The sequence below is a fragment of the Centruroides vittatus genome, unplaced genomic scaffold, assembly GCF_030686945.1.
Source record: "Centruroides vittatus isolate TY-2023 unplaced genomic scaffold, ASM3068694v2 contig_1428, whole genome shotgun sequence".
Classification (NCBI taxonomy): domain Eukaryota; kingdom Metazoa; phylum Arthropoda; class Arachnida; order Scorpiones; family Buthidae; genus Centruroides; species Centruroides vittatus.
In genome coordinates, this window is record NW_027120894.1 from 47,003 (window position 1) to 72,460 (window position 25,458).

General features: G+C 30.6%; 1 protein-coding gene across 2 annotated transcripts in view; it reads right to left on the reverse strand.

Annotated features, from left to right (window-relative positions):
* Window positions 1-929: 929 nt before the first annotated feature.
* Strip (striatin interacting protein) overlaps window positions 930-25,458 on the reverse strand; it is a 29,114-nt gene continuing 4,585 nt past the window's right edge. The window contains exons 2-17 of one of the 2 annotated variants that reach the window (XM_067262327.1): window positions 21,563-21,632; window positions 19,039-19,113; window positions 15,743-15,998; window positions 15,477-15,652; window positions 15,213-15,340; window positions 12,533-12,721; window positions 12,091-12,456; window positions 9,256-9,327; window positions 2,996-3,070; window positions 2,826-2,923; window positions 2,534-2,761; window positions 2,400-2,466; window positions 2,227-2,331; window positions 1,946-2,150; window positions 1,624-1,868; window positions 930-1,368 (exon numbers count right to left, since the gene is read on the reverse strand). In XM_067262327.1, the coding sequence (XP_067118428.1) occupies window positions 1,360-1,368; window positions 1,624-1,868; window positions 1,946-2,150; window positions 2,227-2,331; window positions 2,400-2,466; window positions 2,534-2,761; window positions 2,826-2,923; window positions 2,996-3,070; window positions 9,256-9,327; window positions 12,091-12,456; window positions 12,533-12,721; window positions 15,213-15,340; window positions 15,477-15,652; window positions 15,743-15,998; window positions 19,039-19,113; window positions 21,563-21,632 (2,364 nt within the window). In that variant the 3' untranslated portion in view covers window positions 930-1,359. Of the gene's footprint in view, window positions 1,369-1,565; window positions 1,869-1,945; window positions 2,151-2,226; window positions 2,332-2,399; window positions 2,467-2,533; window positions 2,762-2,825; window positions 2,924-2,995; window positions 3,071-9,255; window positions 9,328-12,090; window positions 12,457-12,532; window positions 12,722-15,212; window positions 15,341-15,476; window positions 15,653-15,742; window positions 15,999-19,038; window positions 19,114-21,562; window positions 21,633-25,458 lie in introns of those variants that run through there. The other variant, XM_067262326.1, reaches the window with a different exon arrangement.

Here is a 25,458-nt window from a genome sequence, read left to right on the forward strand (position 1 = left end):
GGTGGTCCGTTCGGATATGTCGGGCCCCGTCCCTCACCACCCGGTCGCCCCATTGTGGGCCTGGCCGAACCCATAATGGGCCTACTAAAAGAGGCCCTCTTAGTGCCCACAGGGCGGAAAGAGTTAAAAAAAAAAAAAAAATGGGCCTACTAAAAGAGGCCCTCTTAGTGCCCACAGGGCGAAAAGAGTAAAAAAAAAAAAAAAGTAGTGCTTTGCTCTCTGATGCCAGTGCCATGTTATGTATCTAACGCGGTTCAGAGGAAATCTTTGAATCGAAATAACGTGATTTTCCGGTAATACGAATTTTCGGTGCAAACCAGAAATTCGTATATAGTTAATCTGGGTCTTCCGCTCTTAAGCTTTCGGTAACTGGTCTAGACTTTTCATTTACCAAACTCCATTCTCGAGATTAAGGAAGGACAGACAGCAGACGGACTTTATGTGAGAATTTATAGCTCTACAATTTTTTCGAATTGCAGTGTAATTAGTACTCTCCAATATCTGAGTCTATAAAACCATCTAACACCGGCAGTCAGTCGATCTTTCTCAGGAGTAATGACGCTGCTGTTTTCGAATGGCTTCGCTACATTAGCGCCAATAACCCCCGTGTTTCTTTATGCAGCGCTCGAGAAGCGATTTACAGCGAACACACTGAAACTGGTTTCTAATTGGCCAACATTGCTCGTGACGTCATTTCACTACACTCTCGCTGCATAAAGAAACGCGGCCATTGGCCGCGTTTCTAGCAACCTTTACGGAATAACAAAAAATAACAAGTAAAAGGTATTCGTTCCACCCGCTTTTTCCGCAAGTGGTTCGCCGAAAGCAACTTTGACGCGCGTAATATTAAAATACGCAACCTTGACATCGCCTATATTGGAAAATTTGGAATTTCCTTTGAGATAATTTTACCGAATATAAAACATTCAAACCGTATAAAAATTTTTAATACCTAAAACAAGAATTCTAATACAATAATTTTAAAAGCGCGACGTTTACACTTAACTTTACAACAAACTTCTTCCTGTGGTCGCGACGATCCGGCATTAAATTAAAAACGAGAACAATTAGAAACAATATTACAAAAGAACGTAATGTCAAAAAAATCACTCTTACTCATTCGAACCGATACGGGCGCAAAAATCTACACACTAAAGAATTCGTTTAAAAAGAACGATACTCGGAACAATACTATATACACGAAATGGAAATTTTTATATTAATATATATATAAATATAAGGTGCGGGACGATTCTAAGTATATTAAGAAGAAAGTTTTAAATATACGGAAACCTTCTCTTTGCGTATTTATATATATATTGATATAAGCGAAGAATCCAATTGAATTTATGGTTAATGTTACCTATGGTTCCAAAATGGTGGCTCGTCTCTGATTCCAGCAAATAGAAGAAAGGAAACAGTGGGGACGCACGTTCTAACCTAACCTAACCTATTCTAATAAATTACCATAATTATTACCAACAAAATTATTAGAATAGGTTAGGTTGAGTTAGAACGTGCGCTCCCACTGTTTCCTTTCTTCTATTTGCTGGAATCAGAGACGAGCCGCCATTTTGGAACCATAGGTAACATTAACCGAATTTATAGATAATTATAGTTAAGAAGCTGATCCCAATCGATGTTAGTTTGAAAAACTTCTCGGTTGACCCAGGATTCGTAGTGCTGCTTAAACTCTTCGGTCAGTTCGATCTCTCTTCCCAACACGCTGAGGAAGTTATTGTCGACCGGTTGGAAATCGGGATCGGAGCTTCCCCCGCTTTTATCGTAGCGTCTGTTGTGAAAACGGTTGATGCTGGCTTGAAGGGCGAACTCTTCCGCTTGAAAATCCCACGGACGAGCGTCTAGATCTAATTAAAGGAATCGCACCGTCCGAGATTAACGACGCGTAACGTAACGTTTAAATATATTTAGTAAAATGGCGTACCGTTCCCGTAGGCCCAGTCGTCGTTCAGGCGATGACGGACTTTCTGATATATGGCCGACATGGTCTTCATGTTACTCTTCCGCCACTGTCGACCCAGGTACTTGGTCTGCATCTTTAGTAATTTTAAGACGTACAGTTGCATCATGGCGTGTTTTACCTTCAGCGCTCTCTTCAGAATCGGGGCCGACTTGAACACCACCAACATCTTAAACGGAAAATAAGGCTGCGCTGTTAGATTCGTCATTTCCTACTGAATTAAGAAGGAGACCGCGTGCTCCTACCATTATTCTAGAATGCTTCCATTTGGTCAGTTTGTTTAAAACTCTCAACAGGTTAACGCAGGAAAAGAGATTCCTCCAACAGTACGGAAGTTGTTCTCCCATTTCCTGAAAGAAACGAAAACGTTAACGGACCCGTTGAACTAAATGGGCGAGACGTAAAACGACGGTCTCACCAACACTTCGGCCGTCAGTTCCGGTTGTTCTCCCACGACGCAGGCAGGAAAGTCGATGACCGAAATCCTGAAAGATCGGAAAAGTAAAACGTGTGGCCGAGTGCCGAAGAGATAAAAAAATCGAAGGGACTTACATGTTTTTGGCTCCGACGTAGGACATGATGTTTTGATTAAAAAATTTCAATACGAGGGGAATGCAATTGGCGAACATCAACTGTTGGCTCATGTACTCGAACTGGTAGATGTGGTTTATTTTGAAATGTTTTAATAAAAGCAGCAGAATTCCCGACACGGTCTTGACGATTATTTCCTTGTGTCGATTGACGTCGATCCCCAGTTTCATGGATTGTAAAACCGTCATTCTGAAACGACATTGAATTTAGTATATTTTCCGGTTAGTCTCGACAAAAACTGTTTCGTATTTACGGCATTTCTTCCGGTAAGACGTCGGCCATGATGTTGATGGATTCGGTCTTGGCTTTGGAGGTGGGTGCCGCCGCCAAAAGAATCTTTAACAGGGCAATCTGTTTTAAAAGTATACGTTTTTAGGATAAAACTGTACAAGTGAAATGTCTTTTTACGAAATCGTAACTTACCATATACTGGGGTAAATTCGGAAGAATGGCTTGATACAGAATTTCTACTGGAGTCTGAGGAACGCTCATTTCCGTCTAGAAAAATAAAAAGGATGCACCCATAAAATAATTTCTATATCTACTCTCTTTTTTCTCCTCTCCCGCCATATACAGTATATATATTATATAATACTCGGCCTCGACGCTTTTCGATCGAGCCCAGCCGACCAGGTAACTGGAACATTTCTCTGCGGGACGTTCAAAAAAATCGTATGATAATTGTTGTACGTTTCACAATTCTATTGGCATTTATGTTTATATACAGTTGTTCAGCTCATAAAATGTACTTAAAACCAAGTAAACACACATAGGTATACCTAAACGTACATGAAAAACACTGACAATTCTGTCATCCATATGTTCGGGTATAAACCATTACGTGTACCCAGCTTAAGTTTAACTTTAGATTAAAAACTTTTTTTTTAAACTCTTTCCGCCCTGTGGGCACTAAGAGGGCCTCTTATAGCAAGCCCATTATGGGTTCAGCCAGGCCCACAATGGGGTGGCCAGATGGTGAGGGATGGGGACCGACATATCCGGATGCACCAACCCTTGAAAAATTCCTGGGGATTTTTCGGCCAGTCCGGATTCGATCCCGGGTACCCCGGGGCGGCAGGCTGCTAATCTTGACCGCTCGGCCATCCGGCCGCTTAAAGATTAAAAACTTAGCAATTAACCATTTTAATTTCAGATGAATAAACCAAACCATTTTCCCAAAAAATAGTTTTTACATAAAGCAGTACTGGAAAAAGTTTTTGAGCATAAAGGAATTTAGAAAAAGTACTTGAACATTGATTCACAATCTTCACAAAGCACATTAACTTGCTGAGATAATTTATTTCTACACAAACTGATGTTTTCAACTTATTCAATAGGCCATCCTCAAGTTTTACGTAACTTTTGGAAGGACAGTTACAAAGTGTTCCAAAGTAGAACATCAAAAATTTAAATTGGAAAAATACACATGCAAAAAACTACCAAAAATGTAATACATTATAACATGAAATCTATATATATAATCGAGACAGGTTGATGATAATAATAATCAGCGCAGAGCCCAAACGGTTAGGAGTCGAAAGTTGAAATTTGGTACACAGTTAGGGTACATCACGAGAACGTACACTAAGAAGGGATTTTTCGAAATTCCTCTCACGGGGGAGAGGGACAGGATTAAGGCTTAACACTTCCATCAACAATGGAAGTGTTAGGTAATAACGGAAGTGTCAACATTGGAAGTGTCAACAATGGAAGTGTCAACAATGAACATGTCACAATGGAAGTGTTATGTAACTATAAGATTTATTATAACATAATAATCTTAATTTTCGCTAAAACGGTTAGGAGTTGAAAGTTGAAGTTTGGTACATGGTACCAAATTTAAGTACAAAATTGTTAAGTAACAATGGAAGTATCAACAATTGAAGTGTTAAGTAACAATGGAGAACAAGAGAAAGCAACGTGCAAGATTTATGAGTGCTGGAGGAAAAAAAAAGAAAAGAGAGTAATATGTTAGAACATATTCGATTTTCAAATTTAAACAGATTAGTTCGGTTTTTCTCGACCTTTCTTCTTTAGAACATTCGATGAAAATCGAACGATATAATCAGAACACGTCGTGAAAATCGAACAATATTAGAACATTCGATTTTCAAATTCGACTTTTCTTTAGAAACATTTAGTTTGTTGATGAAATTACTCTTTTTCTTTTTTTGACTATAACGTAATAATCTTAATCTTCGCTATCGTTACTTTTGCCCGAGCAACGCCGAGCCTACCTGCTAGTACAATAGTAAAATATTAGTAAATGAAGAAATTAGGAGCTTCTAAAAAATTCTTTTTTAACCATGTATTTCTAGGTCAATGGTTGGTAAACTGTCTGTGTCTGCTCCATTAATACATGTATCTTCCAACTTGCTCTTATAAATTCAAATCTTTTCAGCATTCATTGCCAACGTTGCACAGTGAGGTATTTGACCAATCTAACTGTCCAAAAGTATATCTATAGTTTTATTAGTTCACAGTCAGCTTTTCTACTGAATTGTATTTTCAGTAATTGGGAATAGTTTTTATTAAAAAAAAATAAGATAATTAAATTTTCAAACTACCGTTTTTACTTTTTTTTTTAATATTAAAAAATTGAACAGATAGGATACAATTATTTAAATGATTCTTTATGAAAGGATACCCTCTTCCGAAGAGTCTGCAATTTCTGGTTTTTCTAAGTATGGACCCAATGGTTCAGCTGGAACTAGCATTTCTAAAGTTTTCTTTATGAAAGGTTTCATTTTATTCCTTGGTGATGGCTGCATACCCATTAAAAAGGGATCTGAGCTTAATATGCAACCTAGATGTGCTTAACAGGTTACTGACTCCCTAGAGCATTTCCTTGTGTGTAATTCTGGTGGTACAAGTGAAAATGTTTATTTCGAGCTTTGGCAGCTTCCTCAAAAGGCTGGCCCGTAGGCAAGAGAGCATTTTCTATTACAATATCATCGTGAATAATCTTCGCATTGTGGGTGTCGTGGGATATCATAGATATAATTCTACATAAAGTTTTGCAGTTTCCGTAGCGTAATGAGAGAATTTTTCAATGTAGATTTTATGCTCATTTTAATATGGCTTTTAATATGTCTTTGAAACATATTATTAAAATAGTGTCAGCTCTGTTACTTCAGCTGCTAATTCTGGATCTATAAAAAATCTCCGACTAGTGTTGCCACATCTGTATTTCCAAACCCAGTCTTGAGTACATCCATAATCAAACATACTGTAGTTTGTTTTTAAATTTCTCTTGAATTTCTATCTTTCTTTGCTTAACAATAGTTTTCTTGTGTTCTGATTTTAATTGCCATTTCTTAGCAGGCAAGTTATAAACCAGGTGTAGTAAACTTTCAAACATACAGATTCCGGCATGCAAAATGATAGCCCGAATTTTAGTGTTTCTGCTTTAACACCGTTTTTGATTGTTAACTTATTGAAGTCTTTGGATGTTGCACCACAAACATAACACTTCATTGTGGATGTTTGAGTGGCAACATTACACACATTAGCATCTATCATAGTGAGCATCGTGATATGCTTGATAGAAAAAATTTTTCTGCCAAAATCACTTCTGTGTTTTGTAACAGATTTGTTGCATTTTCTGAATAATTAATTTTTGTTTTTGTAACATCAACAGACTCTTTGATGAATCTGATTCTAATAGGGCAACAATACCATGGCAAAGAAGACGTTGGGTTTTGTCAGATATTTTTTTGGCTGTTCTCAAATTAGGTGGAGTGGCACAAAAGAACTATGAAAAATGTTTGTGTCTGAATCAGTATCATTTTAGAATTTCTGTTTGAATTGTGTTTGTTGTGATGGCACGGAATGGTTAGAAGCTATGAAGCGGGCACATCAAAAGCTCAGACGAGCAACCTCAACAAAACCACAAAGTTTACTTTTGACAGAAGTATAAAGAACATTATGAAAGAAATTGCTGGCCACAAAGAGTCGAGAATGATGGTGAAAAGAGCTCTGAACCTGTACAGAATTTTAAGAAATGACAAGGATAATATAAGAAAAGAGTGGCTATAACAATATAAGCAGGAGTGTATAAGATACCATAAGAAAACATACAATTAAGTATTAAGAAGAGTTATATTGGGGTTACCACAAGTTTGGGAGTTAGGCTTAAAGAGCTTAAGTATAGTGTTAAAAAGGGGTCCAACAATACTGTACTTTCTCAGATGGCATAGGTGGAAGGATCGGTGGTAAAATGGGACAAGACAGATATAATTAAATCTTCACACTCCTCAATATTGACAATGAATGTTGAAAATATTGAAATTTATAAGAGCAAGTTGGAAGATACATATATTAATGAAAGAAATGCAGGCAGTTTACCATCTGCCTGAAAATATATGGTTAAAAAGTTTTTTAGAAGCTCCTAATTTACTTCACTTACTAATATTTTATTATTGTATTTCATGTTATACTTTTATTTTTATGTTTCTGTTAGATAGATGTTACTTGTTATATTAATATATTACATTTTTGGTAGATTTTGTATGTATATTTTAATATTATTATTATTTTTCAGTTTAAATTTTCAATATTCTATTTTGGGACACTTTCTAAACTGTCATTCCAAAAGTTATGTAAAACTTGAAGATGGCCTATTGAATAGGTTGAAAACGTTAGTTTGTATAGAAATAAATTAACTCAGCAAGTTAAGGTGCTTTGGTTGGTATTTGACTGGAAAAAAGAGGTTTGCTTTGCTTTAAGAGGTACGTTTGCATCGTTTTCTAAGTAAACAGTAATATTTTATCTGTCTTTGCTTAAACAATGGCCACAATCAAAGAATTTATTAATATTGTAAGGAAACAAATTATAAAACTACTACATGATAGAAAAAAAACCAAAGAGAAGTTGCAATGTATGTTGGTGTGACATTAGGAACTGTAAATTACACTTGGAAAAAGTTTAAAGACACAGGAGATGTAAAACTAGTAACGCTCAAGATCACCTATTTAAAAAAAAAATGCTTAAAAAATTGAAAAATGTCTTCCAAACAATTAAATGTGGAATGGAAGAAAATAAAACAAATGTTTATGACAGAACAGTAAGGAGTAGACTGAATAACAAGATACTTTCATTTTAAAAGCAAAACAAAAACTCTTATTGGCAAAAAAAACAAAAAAACACACAATCATTTAAAATGGTCAAGACAGCATAAAAATTAATCATAAAAGACTGAAAAAAATGTTAATTTTTTGAATGAGAGTCATGTATGCATTGGGTGTGATGATGATGCAGTAAAATTTGTTTGGAGGTGTCCAGATGAGTAATTTTGGAAAGACTGCCTGTATAGGAGCTCTGACTTTTCAACAAGTTTAATGATTTCGAGATGAATGTCAGCTATTGAATTTAGAAATATATGTATTCTTAATGAGGCTGTAATAGCATAAGTATATGAGGAAATTTTAGAACTATTTAATTCCAACAATCAAAGATCACTTTGGTGGTAACGATGTTTTTCAGAATGATAATGCCATATGCCATCGAGTCAAATGAAAGAAAGAACTTTTAAAGTCTAAGTGACTGCAAGTTGCAAAGATTTAACTCTATTGAAAATTTATGGACAAACCTGAAAATGCTTGTTGATGAAAGAGTGCCAAATAATAAAGATGAACTTAAAGAACCCATTAAAATTAGCTGGAGTAAAATAACTTCAGAAACCTTCAATAAATTAATTTTGATAATACTGAGAAAAGCCGTAGTAAGATCAAGAGAAGGAACAACAAAATATTAACCTCTATTATTTTGCATGTGATCTTTTTATTATCTTAACCAATAAAATTGTGCCATTTCATACCATCCAAATATCACAATAAACATGACAATGGTAGGCTGAAATAACCAAACTCTTTATATGGTTTTCATTTTAATATTTGTTATATCATAATATTTGATTTATATAACATATTTTAAAAATTTTTTAAATGTGTTAGATTGGTCACTTGGTATGATAAACCCTTATGTATTATAACATTTGCAGTTATATAAAGCAAATATTATAATATAATATAATAAAAGAGTTAGAAGTACAAAATAATCAAATAATTTTAATCTTCATACTTACTTTTTGCCCGGTCAATGCCGGGCTTGCCTGCTAGTTTAAAATTAAAGTGATTAACACTTAATAACCCAATGAATAAAATGTATATTTTTGTTTTGAACATTAAATTTTTATTTTCTTGTATAATGAGTTCACACAAAATGATTTTTTTCTTCTTATATCGTGTTCAAATACTTTTTGCCAGGGGTTGTATTTATTTCAAACTCTGACATTTTCAGGCATGTGCAAAATAATTTGAAAATATCATTTTTATTTTCTGCAGCCATATAGTTGGCCCATACTTCCCATAGGTTTCATCTACTTAGAAGATTCCTAACAAAAATTTTAAATTTTATGATGATTCATCAATTTTCTCTGACACTGTTTCTATTTTTTTTTTTGGTGACAAAAAGTGTTGTGACAATTTTAAGCTAAGTAATTTATATACATTGAGTAGACCGTTTTAAAATTTAAAAATTTAATCTAAAATTTGTATAAAACCTGATGCATATTCTTTCTTTGGAGTAATTAAAAATATATGATAATTCCAAATACTATGCATCAACATTTACATCACAAGAACCTTAAACTATGAATATTTTATAATTAAATGATTACTTACAACAGACATAGGATGTTTGGCAATTTCTTCTTCCTTATCAATTTGTACTTCTGTTAAAGATGTATACATATGCTATTAAAAATGAAGAAAATAATTTTATCCTGAAATTTTATTTAAAAATTAATTAATTATTAATATTAATTATAAAAACAAATATTGCATTGTATATGTTACAGTGAAGGTCAGGAAATGTGTGCCTTCCCTTCACTAAAGTAATCTGAAGTTCCTTAGGCAGAACAGTTACTTTAAGGCAAATTGCATCTGCTCAACCTTGCAGTACAGAAGGCGGTTTTTCGAACGTCCTTGCACTTTAAAATGCCGGACTATACGTAAATGAAAAAAAAAGGTACTTTATGGCACTTCTAAACATCATAACTCTGACTTGCTGCAATAAATAAAAACCTTAATTAACAGGTTTAAAATTTATTTTTCACAACCTTAGCTTGTAAAGGTTAACAAACAAACTACAGAGAGTATACAATCACTAGTAAATGTGGATTCATTCCACATTCACTGATTACGGTCACCAGTAATAGATCAAATTCACTGTACAATCCACTTTCACTGTAACATATAATATTTAAAAACATTTCTCATAATCAAAGAAATTAAAACAAAAAGTTTGTTATATAAATAATTTAGTTTAGTTTATTAGTCTTAAGGGTTGATTTCTCAAATTCAAGGGAGTCAATTTTTATAAAACCAAAAATCAAAATGAAGTCATTATTTATTTATAAAAGATACATAACCTCATATTAATTGATAATTTTTAAGATTTTCAAGTTCACGACAATAGAAATAAAGTTATTTTATTTTCATATATTACATTATCAATCTACACAACATTATGAAATAAGTTCTCCAACCTTTGCCTGAGAAGGATCATGTAGACTGTAAAAGACAAGTCTAGGGAACCAGGTACAAAAGACACGATCAAAGCTTGAGATGAATAACAATGGACATAAATCAATGTAAAATTTGCAACTGACTTTTCAAACAAACATCACCGAAACTGGAGATAAATTTTGTGGCACTCAATATTAGAATCTCTTTTAGATACTGTATTCGTTGTATGGCGATGTTTCATATTTTGATTTCATATACAGTCAAACTTTGTTAATACAGATTTGAAGGGAATTATTTGTATTAACAAGGTTTTTATTAAGCTAACTTTACAAAAATTCAACAGTCACACCATTAAAATGGCAAAAGCCAAATTTTATCCCAGTTATTTCTTTACATTTTGTCTTGTTTGAATGCTTAAAAAAACAATCAAACTTGTGTGTTATTCAGACACAATACTCAAAAGAACTCAATGCTCATTTATTGACATCTGATAAAGTTGTTAGAATTGTATATTAGTCTTTTCTATTTATAAAATCAAATCTGGGAGCTGAATACACATAATGCTTTACAAGTTTAAAATAATTAGTTTGTTCTGATTTTGATGGAAACAGTTTGTGTTTAATTTTAAAATTACAAATTACTTATGGTATTTAACGTTATATTTTCATTGTTTCGTTATTTCCATTAATATAACAATTAATAATAATAATAAATATTTTGTAAACTACAGATTTTTAATCAGAAATCTCTGATCCTATTAACTTTTGGTTTCCATGCTGATAGGCTAGCCAAGGTGATTAAGGCATCGGCCTACAACACTGGGGTATCAAGGTTTGAACCAGGCTGGTAGAAAACCCCAACAAGTTTTTCAGAAGTAGTCTGTTCCCAGTTACATTGAGCCCAATATCTCTCATCGTGGGTTCAGCTAGGTCCACAATGAGCCAGGAAAAAATGAACCCTCTTAACGGCCACTGGGAAGAAATAGTAAACAAAAGCTTTGGGTTTCCAATGCACATCAATTTTCTTAAATAACCATTCAGCATCATCACAGCATACAAAATGCAGACTATATGAAAAAGTGGAAGTTTTCAAATTGGAGTGAACATTGATGTAATTCTAGTTTACTTTTCAGAAGTTTATATGATTTGAAGTAATTCGAATGTTGATGCTAAAACATGTTGATTAATGTGAGTTACGCAGGCCAGATAAATATGCTTTGAGGGTCACATTTGGCCCACAGGCTATAGGTTGGAGATCTATGCTATAGAAGAATAAGTAATTTTAAATTTTCTTTTTTCTTGTCTTTATTAAAAATAAAATTATTAATTTTAATATATTTCATTAATTTTGAACTCAGAAAATGAATGAATGCTGGATTCCATTCTAGAATCCAGAACACACTAAAATTATAAATGTAACAACATTTTGTAAGAAGAAGTTAAGATAAATAATTCTAATGTCCATAATAAATTGCAACTGAAATTTTTATATAATAAAAGTAATTTAAAAGAACCAACATAGAAAAAATTATTTACGTTATTATACATAATTTCTTAGTGTGCTATTATCTATTAAAACAAATTTTCATAAAATGCGGCTATGAAATCCATGATACAATAATAACTTTTAACTATATTTTTAAATTATGGAAATAGAATGCTGTAATTTAGTTATGCTATGTAATAGTTAAGAGACTAAACTTTACTATATAATGGATATAACTACATAAAGTAAATATCAATATTTCAATTCAGAGAAAAAGAACTTTTTTTACTTCCTAATGATTTGATCATTCAGAAGTTTTTGATTAAATTTGACTAATACCCTTGAATATATATAAATTTATTACAAAGTTATATAAGGGAATACCAAATGCAGTTAGAGGTGAAGTTTGATCAAATTTACTGGTAAATTCCTTTTTTTAAATTTATAACTTTATTTCATGATTCAACAATTACTAAAAGTAATTAATAAAAATTTATTAATAACCTGCTTAAGAACTTTAAGTCCTTCGTGTATTGGTTGAGGTAAGCCAGCCAATGACGTATGGTCATTATTTACTTGAAACCCAACAAACTTCATTCTAGTGTGATCGAGAAAATTATCTATATCCTTTTGTCTTACTTTTGGTACCCACGGTAAACCTTTATTAGCAACGGGAATAGACTGAGATCCCGTATTGGGCAAAGGAGTAGATGGTCTAGGTGTTGGAGGTCGAGGTTCGTCAGCTTCTATTCTGTCGTCGACTACAATCTGTCGTTCCTCAATATCTCGCAATTCATCATCGGTGCCATTGTCTGCATCTAGATCTTGAAAAGCCATGGAATCATCCATACTACTTTGTTTTGCTAGACTCTATAAAATAAGTTTTAAATCAATCTGTAATGTTTATTTGCTTAATCCATATTCTAAATTAAATTTTGACAGCTACTCTTTTAAATGGCCGATTATTTTTCCTCTGTTGCTGAGCTTCGAGGAGATCTGCAGCCGAGGCTGGAGGAGAAGCTGCCCTCATTGTTCTTGTTACTTCAATAGTATCATCGGGCACCGGAGGTAGTCCGACTTCTTCTCGATATTTACTCTTTAGCCTCCGCAATTCTTCTGTACCACCTAATGATACCTGTTATAAAAATTTATTTTTGCATTTATGTATTTAATTTAAAAATTTAATTACTTTAATAATTGACAATTACAAAGTAAAGTTAAGTCTATTTAACAGAGGATCAAATAAGAAAACAATTCACTTAAAAGAGCACTTTTCCACATTTCCAATTTTTCTTCTATGCTTACTCATAGTGGGATTCCAATTAATGGAGCACTGGACAGTACATCAATCTAATTAAACAAGCAGTGTAAACAGCCTTTTTAGAGCAGCAGTCTGTATAATGGAGCACTGATGAAAGAAAAATTTATAAGGGACTATCCTTAACTTTATAGTATACCACCACTCAAGCACATGACAGCATATTCTTTACACTGGTATTTGTTAAAATATGTAATATGGTTAAAAACACAGGAGGAAAAAGATGAAGATTGAACATGACAAAGACAAAATGGAAATTGTTCACAAATCAATAAAACCCATTTCTCATGATGATGCAGTTTCAGTTAAGCACAGAGAAAAAATATTTAGAAAAAAATTTTACCATAAACTGTAATTCATTTTACAAGATTGGAGAGATAATTGAAAAGAATGCTGTGAGTAATTGTATCGTAAAGAAAATTACAGACTTCTTGAAGTAAATTTGTTTAAGTTGTTTATTGCATCTATAGCTATAACAATTTAATGCATGTACCTCACGTCTATGTTTGTAAAGTAACATAATAAGATTTAATAGAAAATAGTTTGCTGGTTAACTTTTACTGGCACAAGAGCCATTTTGGCAAAGCTGCATGATGACACAAGATACAAAAATATATAAATAAATACTATAAAAATGATAAACAATTGTAAATATGATTTATAATAGTAATAAAACATCTGAATATAAACAAACTGTATAAATGATTGACAACAACAAAACTATATAAAATAATGAGTAATTATTTATTGTGACGATGTCACAATTCAGGCTGAAATTTTTTAATCATATTGTTAATTTATTTAATTTAAAATATATGCTCTCCACCTCAAATTATTAGTGGTTTGTCCCTGTACATCATACTTTTCTTTTAACAATAGAGTTGTGCCTGTCATCTATCTAACCCTTTTCGAGGGAAAATGTTTGAAATGAAACAACATGACTTCTTCTTTTATCGGAAGTTTGTATATAGTTAATTGAGACATTCTGTCCCAAAGGTTTTCATACCTGGTCTTGTCTTTCATCTATCTAACTCCATTCTCCAGATAAAAGAAAGACAGATGGAAGACAGTGGGAATTTATAGGTCTACAATTTTTTCAAATTGCAGCCCCATAACCATAACACAATGTTACTACTCAGACAAAATACTATTTATAATAAAACGTTAAATTGCTTTAAGCATATTGGTGACTTTTTAAAAAGGCCATGGGCAAAATTTGGATTACATTCAAGTTTGGCCTATGGCCCAACATTCCTAATAAATTCACATCATATCAAAATGATGGATATGAATATTATTGAACTCACAGTATTCTATCAATATGTGTTTAATGCTTAAAGCAGTCTCACAATGTTTGACACATCAGTTGGTTTTCACCCTTCAATACTGATGAGTCAGAAGAGTGCATCCAATCCTTGATCACGTAAGTGTGACTTAGAATATATTTTGTCCAGTGTCCATTTTCTATTATTGGCTTGATCTCGTCCAGTAAACACCTCAATCTTGAAGAGTGCTAAAAAATAACTGCTGCACCCAACCATTGTAGCAATCAGTCTTATCATAGCAGTCTGAATGACTGAGGCTTAAAAAAAAAAAAAAACAGGCTTTACATTACAGTTCTGACCACCTATGCAATGAATCCTGGGACTGATGCTCTGTTAAATGAGGCCTCTGTAATCTGTCCTATACAAGAGAGCTACAGTTTAAAATCCTTGCAGCAGCTGAAAATTTATTTATCCTAATGAAGGGCAAATGTATTAACTTTGAAGACTACAACATTTTTTACAATTTGGAAATTATTTTTGAGTTATAATTTCAAGTTATTATTTTTCTTATTTTTATTTTTCCTATTTGGACATCAGCTGTGAAATTTATAAATTTCAAAATAATCTTTTCTTGGAATGTTAGGCATTAAAATTCAAAGTGTTGTTTTTATTTTTTGAAATGTGACCTGAAAAGGGCCTTAAATAGATTGATAACATATTGTTTTAAAATTAATAATTATTGAAGTTAAAAGGTTGATTTGATGTGCTTGAAGATTAAATTGTATATGTTAATAAAAATGAAGAACATAAAAATGGCAAATAAAATTAATTAAAATTTTATGAAATCAAAAATTTAAATACAAAAGAAATATATAATTTTAACATCAATTAAATACTTGAAAAATAAATCATTTTACCATTTATTCCTTATAAAATGACAATAATTCAACAACATACTGACGCTAACAAATTAAATTGTTAATGACAGAGCAATAATTAAGTCTAAACACAGAATTTATTAAATAATAAATAAAATTACTCACAAGAATAACTTTCCATAGTAGTAGTAATACTTTTTTGATTGGAAAATGAGGAGCAGAACCACTACAAAACCTAGTTACCATCTGGAATAGAGTCACTGCTAATAATTCATCACCAAACATTGGTTGAGCTAACCAAAATAAAATATCTAGTTGTTATCATATTTATACCAGTTTTATATTTCACATAGTGTATATTAATTGTTAAAAACACAATGTAAATATAATTATTTTAGATATAAAGTGTATGATATAAATAATACTTACAAAGTTCATTTTGAAAATTTTCAGCTAGCCTTAAAATTTCATCAGTATCACTTTCACTCGATACTCTCATTACTTCTACAAATGTATACAAAACACTTAATATAACTCTAAGATCAGTACTGTCGCCGAGCGATACAGCTGGTTTCCTTAAGGCTGATGTTGCAGCACTGCTGTTTCTATAAATATTTTAAATATATTAAAATAATTTTTTATTTATAAAAGTACTTAAAAACTGTTATTATTATTAGAAATAAAAAAATACTTACTCCACTTCCATATTGAGTAACTGTACAAAAGTATGAAAAACACCAGCTTTATAAAGAAAGAAAACATTTTCTCTAGCAATTCTAGGTTGTTGATCCAGTGTCATACATTCTCCAAATGCTCCCTGCAACAAATATAGAATAGCACGCACTGCATGCATTCTCGTGTTTCTTTGGGACACTTCAATTACATCTAATAGTCGTAATATGATTTCTTCTTTTTGTGAAGTTGCTAAACCATTCCACTTTTTGGGATATCCTAAAATGGTAAAAAAAAAAAAAGATCATTAAAAGTAAAACTTTTAAGCCAGAATATCTGAAATGAATTAAAAATAAATCTAAAATTCTTATGATTTAGTTATTTTGGATATACTAACATATCACTTCAATATACACTCAGATTCTTTAAATACTATGTCACACGCACCTTGTTTCTCTGAGAACCAACGTTTATTGCTTTAACACTTACCGTGCTAGAAATGTAATATTACATCTTTCAATATATCCTGTAATTTCTAGCTTTAAAACATAACAATACATTTTCAGCAATGAAAATGCAATTTCTTTCTGTATTTTAGTGTGTCTGTTAATAAATAGTGGGCACTATTTATTCAGAAATTTGAAATATCAGCGATTTTGTCCAATTACGATCGTCGCCATATTTTGCAAGCAAATATAAAGTCGTTTTATTTTTTATATATAAGTTAAGTTTAGATATGGCACATTAGCGTACTAACTAATAATTATTCGAATTCATTAATAAAAAATCAACAAATATAGTGCCGATTATATAGATTTATCTGACAAAAAAGTTGCGATTATGATTTAGGCCTAACTGAGATAGAAAAAATACAAATAAACCACGTAACTTCGTTATTATTTTAAACCTGTATGGCTTATATGATATTACATAATTTATATACTTTTTAGATACTGGTATTAATACAAAAGTTGAATTCCTATATTTCTGATAGTGCTAATGCAATCTTTTGTACATTTGCCGAACCGACTGAATTACGAAAAAAAAGCTAGGTAGAAAAAAAGTCTACTAATAATATTGATACAGTACATCATTATTATGAATAAATTCATCGATGTACTATATATTTCATACATAAAAATACAAATTTTAAAGCTATATTGCAGTTTTTAATTTTTTTCATTTTATCAATCTCTAAAACAAGTCCAAATAACATTAAAGCATAATACATAAAAATAAAGCCCAGACACATCAAAATTAAGTATTGTACAGATAAATGTTTCCAATATCAGAAACTGTTTTTAATTTTTACCTAGCTTTAGTCAATCGTTTTTTATTTTCAGTAAAAAATACTGTAAAATTGCATAAATCAGTAAGCACACAGGTAAGGAACTAGGTCAACTGGACCAGCACGGTAAGTGTTAACAAATGTTTTCAACCAGATCAACAGATCGTTATCAGGTATTTTCAATTCTCTGGAACATTTTTATGATGGTTTTATATTCGAACGATGAGAAATTCAAATTTATAAATGTTTGAACACTTCGTCCAAATATCAAATACAGCAGAGCATCATCTATCCGAATCAATTGGGGAGGGGAGTTGTTCGGATAACTTATTTTTCGGATAACCGATTATGTACGAAAAAATATATTAACCTATCCCATGTTGAAATTTTTCTCTGTTGCGTGTCACTTTGCATTGAATTTTCGTCGATTTTAAGCCTAATGAAAACTTTTATAATAATAATCATGGCTATTGTATCGTTAAAAATTATTTCTTTATTTTGTACAACCAAAATAAATATATTGAAAAATATAAAAACTAGATTAACTTCTAAAGTATAATTGTTTTGTATCAAAAACGTTCGATTCAGCACGACACAGTCCGACTGGAAAGCTTTTGGTTAACTGACACTCTACTGTATACCAAAAATGTAACAAACAGTATAAATATGTGAAATTGAATTAAAATAAATAAAAAATAGAATAAAATACAAATATACTAACACAATATACAGAATTATATCAACAGAGTGCATGTTACGTATTAGATTTTACTGTGCTATTTTTGATCATATATTTCCAGGCTGATGATAATACTGTGGCATCTTTGTAATTCAAACATTTGCCAGTAAGGCTTAGAATTATATATTTCAAACTTTCCTAAAGTCATTGTTAAATATGGTGAGGCACGTATTAGGCACAGAGGAGGCAATTCTTGTACAGTACTTGACAAACATGGACAGGTAAACTTTGCACTTGCCACCACAAAGAGTTGTATTTCAAACCTGCAGGCCAAGGGAGACATGATCCTTGCACAGGATAGATACAGAGAAACGATCCAAAAACAAAGCAATCAATAGCAACTGCCTTGTTCTTGTGATTTGCACATTTTCGCAACTATTTTCCATTAGGCACACGTAATACTGTTTTTATTTTTTACCCTTAGGTCTAAATTCCATTAGGTGCGCTCGTTGCATCAGAGAGCATGGACATTGTCACTGTATACTTTGTATATTGAAAATGAAGTCACAAACTCATATTTTTACCTTCCTGGCTGTTATAAAGAACAGAGAGAAAGTATGGCAATTGATCAAAAAATGACTCCCCAAGATCATGATAAAATTCAATGTGTTTTCCTTCTGTAACTGCAACCCATGAATGAATTCTAAATTGTCAAAGTGGCCTGCAGAATAATTTGGACTGGTTGGGCCTGTTCCACTTGTTCTATGTTCTAATTTATTTAAATGTTTACAAATTCATATATATTCACATATGTTAAAGTACATTTACACTTTCTAATCGGTTTCATTAGTTAACAACTTACTGTACACCTTCCTTTTTAAATAAGCTCCATATCAGTTTTGCTATAAATATTTGTATTCATTGAGTAAATAACAAAATCTGTTCTCCTTGTGCATGCAAAAACTATTTAAACAAACTATCTCTAAAACAGACATCATTTATAATATACTGTGAAACAAATATTTTTAAAAATGTTGTAAATAACATGCATTTAAAAATGTATAGATAAAGTATAAAGAGAATATATATTCTATAACAGCTGATAATTAAACTGTATAAATGATTGATCATGAGTTGTTGGTTTCTGTGTAGAAAGAAATCACATATAATTTTGATGTATGCATGCAACATAAGGTATGGTGCATTACGAACAAACACTGTTTCAGTTACTATTTTAAACAATGTAAGTTTCATATTTTTCATCATTTCATCAACTGTTTTTGTTCAATAAATGTTTCTAATTGTTCACATCATTTTGATTCACCCTCTATTAAAAAATTGTCTAAAATTACCATATTGTTCCATTAATTCTTCAAATGCCGTTTTATTCCACAGAAACTCCAAGTCCTCTGTATAACTGTACAATTCTGCAAAAAAATTATTTTATGGATATTTAAAAATCATTTTAAGATATAAAAGAATTTTTATTTGAAATAATAAAAAGTTACAATTAAAATCAATTACAAAATATTTATATGACTTTAATTAGAATAACACATTAAAGCTTTTTCTGGAATATTTGGTATTTTTGATTTTTATCCAATATTTATTAATAAGGAAATATTAGAAATTTATAAGAATGAAAAAACTATCCACTGTAGTTACTCGGCTGAATTAATCCAATAATCTTTAACAATAGCTTAAACTTTACCTCTGTTAAATGTGTATTGATTAATTCATCTATTAGAAATTTATTAGGACAAAATATTTAACATTGTATATAATTCGTGTGAGCTTAACAAATTTTTAATAATTTATTCAATTTTTCTAAATCAAAGAAAATCTGAAATATTTTACTTATTGGTCTGAAATGTAGTCAAACCTCAATTTATTGTCACCATTTGTTTACTTCAGATTTTAGCACCAAATTAAGTATGGCATTAGACTGAAATATACACAATAAGAATTATATAAAATAATGAAAACTGCACACAAATTTGAAGTTTAAGTTTGAAAATCACATGATTTGGTAATAATATCATTTGCTAAGCAATACTGTATACTTAAACAATTTACAGATTCCGAAGGGTTCTCTGCTTAATATTTATAGAAAAGATCTGTTTTTAAGTATTTGTTTGGTACTTTACAAATGTAGTGCTATATAGGAGAACACTATTTCAAGATTTGACTGTGTAATTCTGTTTGTGTCTTCGAAGCTGTATAGAAGAGAAATTAATTAATGGTCAATTCTCTACTATTCAAAACAGCTTACGTAAGCTCTGCTTTATTCATAATAATATGTTAAATAATTCATTCTCATAAATTTTGTATAAAATTAATCTTTCTTCTCTATCCAGATGTCCAATGAATGCAAGAAGTGTGTGCACCATTAGAAATTTTATTGGTAATCTTTCATTCATTACAACAATATTTATTAAAACAGAAATATGATCCTTCTGTCAACAAATGGTACATTTGAAATAGGAGTAAAGGATTTACAAATTTTGCAAATGAATAATTTTAAAACTATGAGGAAAGAAATGCTAAATGTAGAAACCTGAATTTAGCATTTTTTTCCTAATATTTTTTATTACAGTGTCAAATGTATGAATGTTTATTTTCTGTTGAATGATTTCAAGTAATTTATCGAGGAGATACAGAAATGTTTTAATCTTATTCAGAAATACATTTTTTTTTTTTTACAACATATGAAGTCAATGCAATACTTTCGTAAGACAGAAATAACAGTACTATTCCGTATCTGGGTGCCATTCAATTTTTATTCCTTTTTTAGAAAAAGCAATGTTTAATTTCACATTTTTTACAAATAGACCTTTTTTTAATAATATATGAAATTTACAAAAGAAAAGTACAAATGAAATTACAAATTTTCAATTATTAAGATTACAAATTTCCGCCATATCAAACATGAGGCATAAATTTTCAGATGTCTTTTAATATCGCTATAAACATTTCATTTTTTGCATATTGTCTATGCCACATAAATTCTGATAAATATGAATCTAGGTGGTTATGTGAGATTCCACATTATACTTTATTTCTCCACTTTGCACTACCCCACAATCTTTCTATATTTTGGGTGTGGCAACCTGTATCTGGATCGACGGAATTATACTTATGATTTATCTGGAAGTGTTCACTGGATTTTACTAATTCTTCCTTTTTATATACCTTCCAACATTCAGAATAAATTGTTGTTCCTTCCTTTATGTTATTTTGAATTTCATTCATTATTATTATCACAGAACAGTCAGGCACAGCTACTAAAAAACATTCCTTGGATTAAATAAACATCATCATCAAACCCAAAATATTTTAAAGCAATCGTCCAACTAAAGCCAAATATTAATCGGGCTAGAAATGGTATAATATTAATAATTAATAAGACAATTTGGCACTAGAGTTAAGCATTAGCCTCTAGTGCCATCTCTTAAGGAAGATATTAAATTTTAACAACAAAATTAACTATTAGCTACATGACATAGAAACTACAAAACTGCTGGTGATCAGAATACAGTATAAAATAGTGTAAAGCAAATAACAGATATTAAAGAATACCATGCAAAATTATTCTTTATTAAAATTTAGTTATAAAGTTAATCCAAAAATTTCTTGAAAAATTACTATTTTTTAATCACATCAAATAAAAATAAATTTTTATAATAAGCTATTAAATTTAGAATAGCTTAAAAAGAAACATGTCTAACTTTTCGTGAATTAAAAAAAAAATAATATAAAATTTCAAATATTGTAAATATTTATTGTATAATATTGTATTTTAATTATACTAAATAAATTTTGTTTGTTTTGATATATATGTTATGTAATTAATTCAAATCTTTATTAACATCCTACCTGCAATTTCATTTCCATGAGAATCTGCATCATCATAAATAAAATCCAAATCAGGAGAATCAGTCATTTCCTGAAAATTAAAGTATAAAACGATCATTTAAGAAAACAGTACAATTTTTACATTGTTAGAAAAAATAATTATGTTAATTATAGCTAATTTAAATATTTACATAAACTCTTACAGAATTACAGTGATTTATTTTGAATCTCTAGTGATATATTAATTATTGGAATGTATTAAAATAATAATCCTTTTTGATCAATGATTGAAACAACTGAAGAGTGAGATTCAAGAGTGAATAATTACCAAAGAAATTGGCTATATTTAAATAATGAAAGAATTAAATTTTAACACCATCTTATAAAACTATGCCATATACAGTAGAGCATCATTTATCCGAATCAATTGGGGACTGGAGTTGTTTGGATAACTGATTTTTCGGATAACCGATTATGTACGAAAAAATATATTAACCTATCCGATGTTGAAATTTTTTCCGTCGCGTGTCGCTTCGTGTTGAATTTTCGTGAATTTTAAGCCTAACGAAAACTTTTATAATAATAATCGAGGCTATTGTATCGTTAAAAATTATTTCTTTATTTTGTACAAACAAAATAAATATATTGAAAAATATAAAAACAAAAAAATTATACTTTAGAAGTTAATCTAGTATCAAAAACGTTCGATCTAGCACGACACAGTCCGACTGGAAAGCTTTCGGTTAATCGACGTTTCGGTTGACTGGCTTTCAAATAAACGATGCTCTACTGTACAATGTTAAGTTTTAACAAAACTAAAATTAAGAAAATTCAAAGATAAGCTAAAATAAGAAGCTATTAATTATTTGTGTCACTTGACATTGACTTTTTGCAAAGAACAATTACTGAGATACAGATTCATACAATCAATCACAGCAATACCAAAAATACGAGATTAGGCATCTCCAACCTTTTTCTGACCATGTGAGCTGTAAAAGATAGGTCTGAAGACAAGGTATGAAAGATATAGTCAAAGATTAAGATTTTTTATTCCTAAATAACAATGGATATAAATAAATGTGAAATTTTCAACTGCTTTTTCAAAAGAATGTCACCAAAAAAACTGTAAATAAATTTTTGGCACCTAATGTTAAAATCTCCTTCAGATATTCATGGTAAAGTGACATTTAATATTTTGACTTTATACATTTTGTTTTCGAAAAAATTTATTCATAAAGGTACACAGAAGCAAACATAGAAAATATCACTATGTAAATTTTTTAAGACTTTTAAAATTATATTCTGGCAGAGATTTGTAAAAATTTAACTCCCTATTTTAAATAGGTTTACATAAAAATCATTTGTGGCAGTCTATCAATTCTATTTGACTTTACAAAAATTTATATGCTTTGAACTACTTTAAATGTCGACAATAAAACATTTTGGTGAAAACAAGCCATGCAGGCTAAATAAGTCTGCTTCAATGGCTGTATTTAGCCTTTGAGCCATAGTTTGGAGACCCCTGTGCTAGATCAGCAAAATCAAAGACATAATTTAATAATAGTTCTTTCATGTTTTCAATATTATATTTGAAGTTTAACAGACTTTTCCTATTTTAGCTTTCCATTATTACTTTGGAAACTTGTCTAATGTATTAAAAAAAATTAATATAGTAACTTTGAAATCAGTGTTATGCAACATAAGCATTATGTTGCATATTCATGCCATATAATGCAACAAAAAATGAACTTTAACAAACAATTAGTTATTGTGACATCATCACAATGCTGGGTTGCAACTTTTAATCATAGTTTTAATGTATTTAATTTATAATATGTGCTCTCCACCTCAAATTAGTAATGGCTTGCCCCTGTACATCATACTTTTCCTGTTAGTAATAGAGTTGTACAGGTGTTAGACCTTACAGGGGAAAATTTTTGAATTGAAACAACATGACTTCCAATTTGCATCAGAAATTCCTATATACGTGTAGTTAATCGAGGCCTCCTACCTCTAAGGTTTCCATATCTAATCTTGTCTTTCATCTATCTAACTCTGTTCTCAAAATTAAGGAAAGACAGACAGATGACAGTGGGAATTTATAGGTCTAATTTTTTTTCAAATTGCAGCCCAATAAGCAAAAAAACTAACATTTTCAGTCATCTTCAATAACCTTCATCAAGCTAATGTTCCAATATCAGATGTTTTAAACACAATGGAATAGAATACAATAAATACATAAATGCCTAACAAAAATTTTAATTAAATTTAAAAGGTAAATATTACTGTGATTGTGATTAAAAATAACAAAATATGGCACATATATACAAATATACATTATGTTATCGGAATCTCAGATGGCAATCACCATGCCTTTGATATAATGCATGGTCCTTGTAATTAACAGACTTTCCCGTGTGTAGACTTATAAATTTCCAGGGCCTCAATGTGCTTGAGGCCATGCTTGCTCCTCATACGCTTGGTAATTTTTATTTCATCCCAACAAACCCTGACAGACTCATCCAAGGTTAAAGCAGCTAAGGCTCTCACCAAGTCTACAAGAAGCAAGCATGGTCTCAAACATATTGAGACAATGAAAATTTATAAGTTTACAAACAAGGGAAAATCTGTTAATTATAAGGACCAATGCATTATATCAAAGGCACAGCAACTGTTGTCTGAGATCCTGCTTACATAATGCATATATGTAAATACATGTCACATTTTTATGTTTTTTTATTTTCTTAATCAATCATAGCTATGTTGTAACTTTTAAATTTAAATGTGCATTCAGTGTTTATGTATTTGTTATAATCTATTCCATTATGTGTTAAAAACATTTGATATTGGAACATTAAACTGTGAGTGTTTGTGTTATATTATTGAAAGAAGATAAAATGTTATGCTTACTTGTATGCAAGAAATGTTTAATGTAGCTTCTTCTTCACTTTTGTCATGGTGACAGTTTCTTCATTGAATATAATATTAAATAATGTTTTTTATCATATCAAAATATTATTTAACACTACCATTATTTAGAATATTATCATTTATCATCTAAACCTCCTAATTAAACCAGACTTATTCATTCATTATAAATACTATCATTTTCAAGATCATCTCAACATAAATTACAAGTAACTTACACAAGATATATATGTTACAGTAAAAACGCGTTTTAACTAGTTGAAACTAGTTTTTACTGGATGTCATTGTTAAAACTAGAATTTACTGCTAGTCAAAAATGAATTTGAGTTAAAACTAGTTTTAACCAGACAAAACGGATTGTAACAAAATGGCTTAGTAAAAACTGTTTCGACCAAGGTCATTCGGCTAACACGTTCCTATAGTGTATGACGAATTTCGTATCACTTTAACCCTTTTCCGTCGACATCTTATTTACGTTTATTTTGCGATCCCTCCTAGGGCAATGTAGGTCAATCGGGCAATATTATTTTAAAAGTTCACCAAAAATCAAATTATCATTATATCTATATGAAAAAAATCACTTACATTTATTAATATCTTTAGTTTTAAATATGATATTTTTCAATGCATTTTATTAGAAAAATTTATAAGAAAAAAAATAATATATATCAGAACTGACACACAAACTTGATAATTTGTAACATTTTGTGAAAATTAACATTGTCTAGTTACCTAGTTGTTTGCTGGCACTGAGCCAGAAAGACGTAGAATATTGTTTTGTACAATTCGATATAACACTTATGCATGTATGTTTATTCGTTGTGAAATTATTGCGCATTATATCAAACATTTGTTTGAAATCAAAATTTTATACTGCTATCAACTAATATAATGAATTATTATACTTTATTCGCTTCATATCGAACGAGATTATATCCGTTGTTAATAAATTTTACAAAAATCGATATTTACAAAAGTAACGACGAATC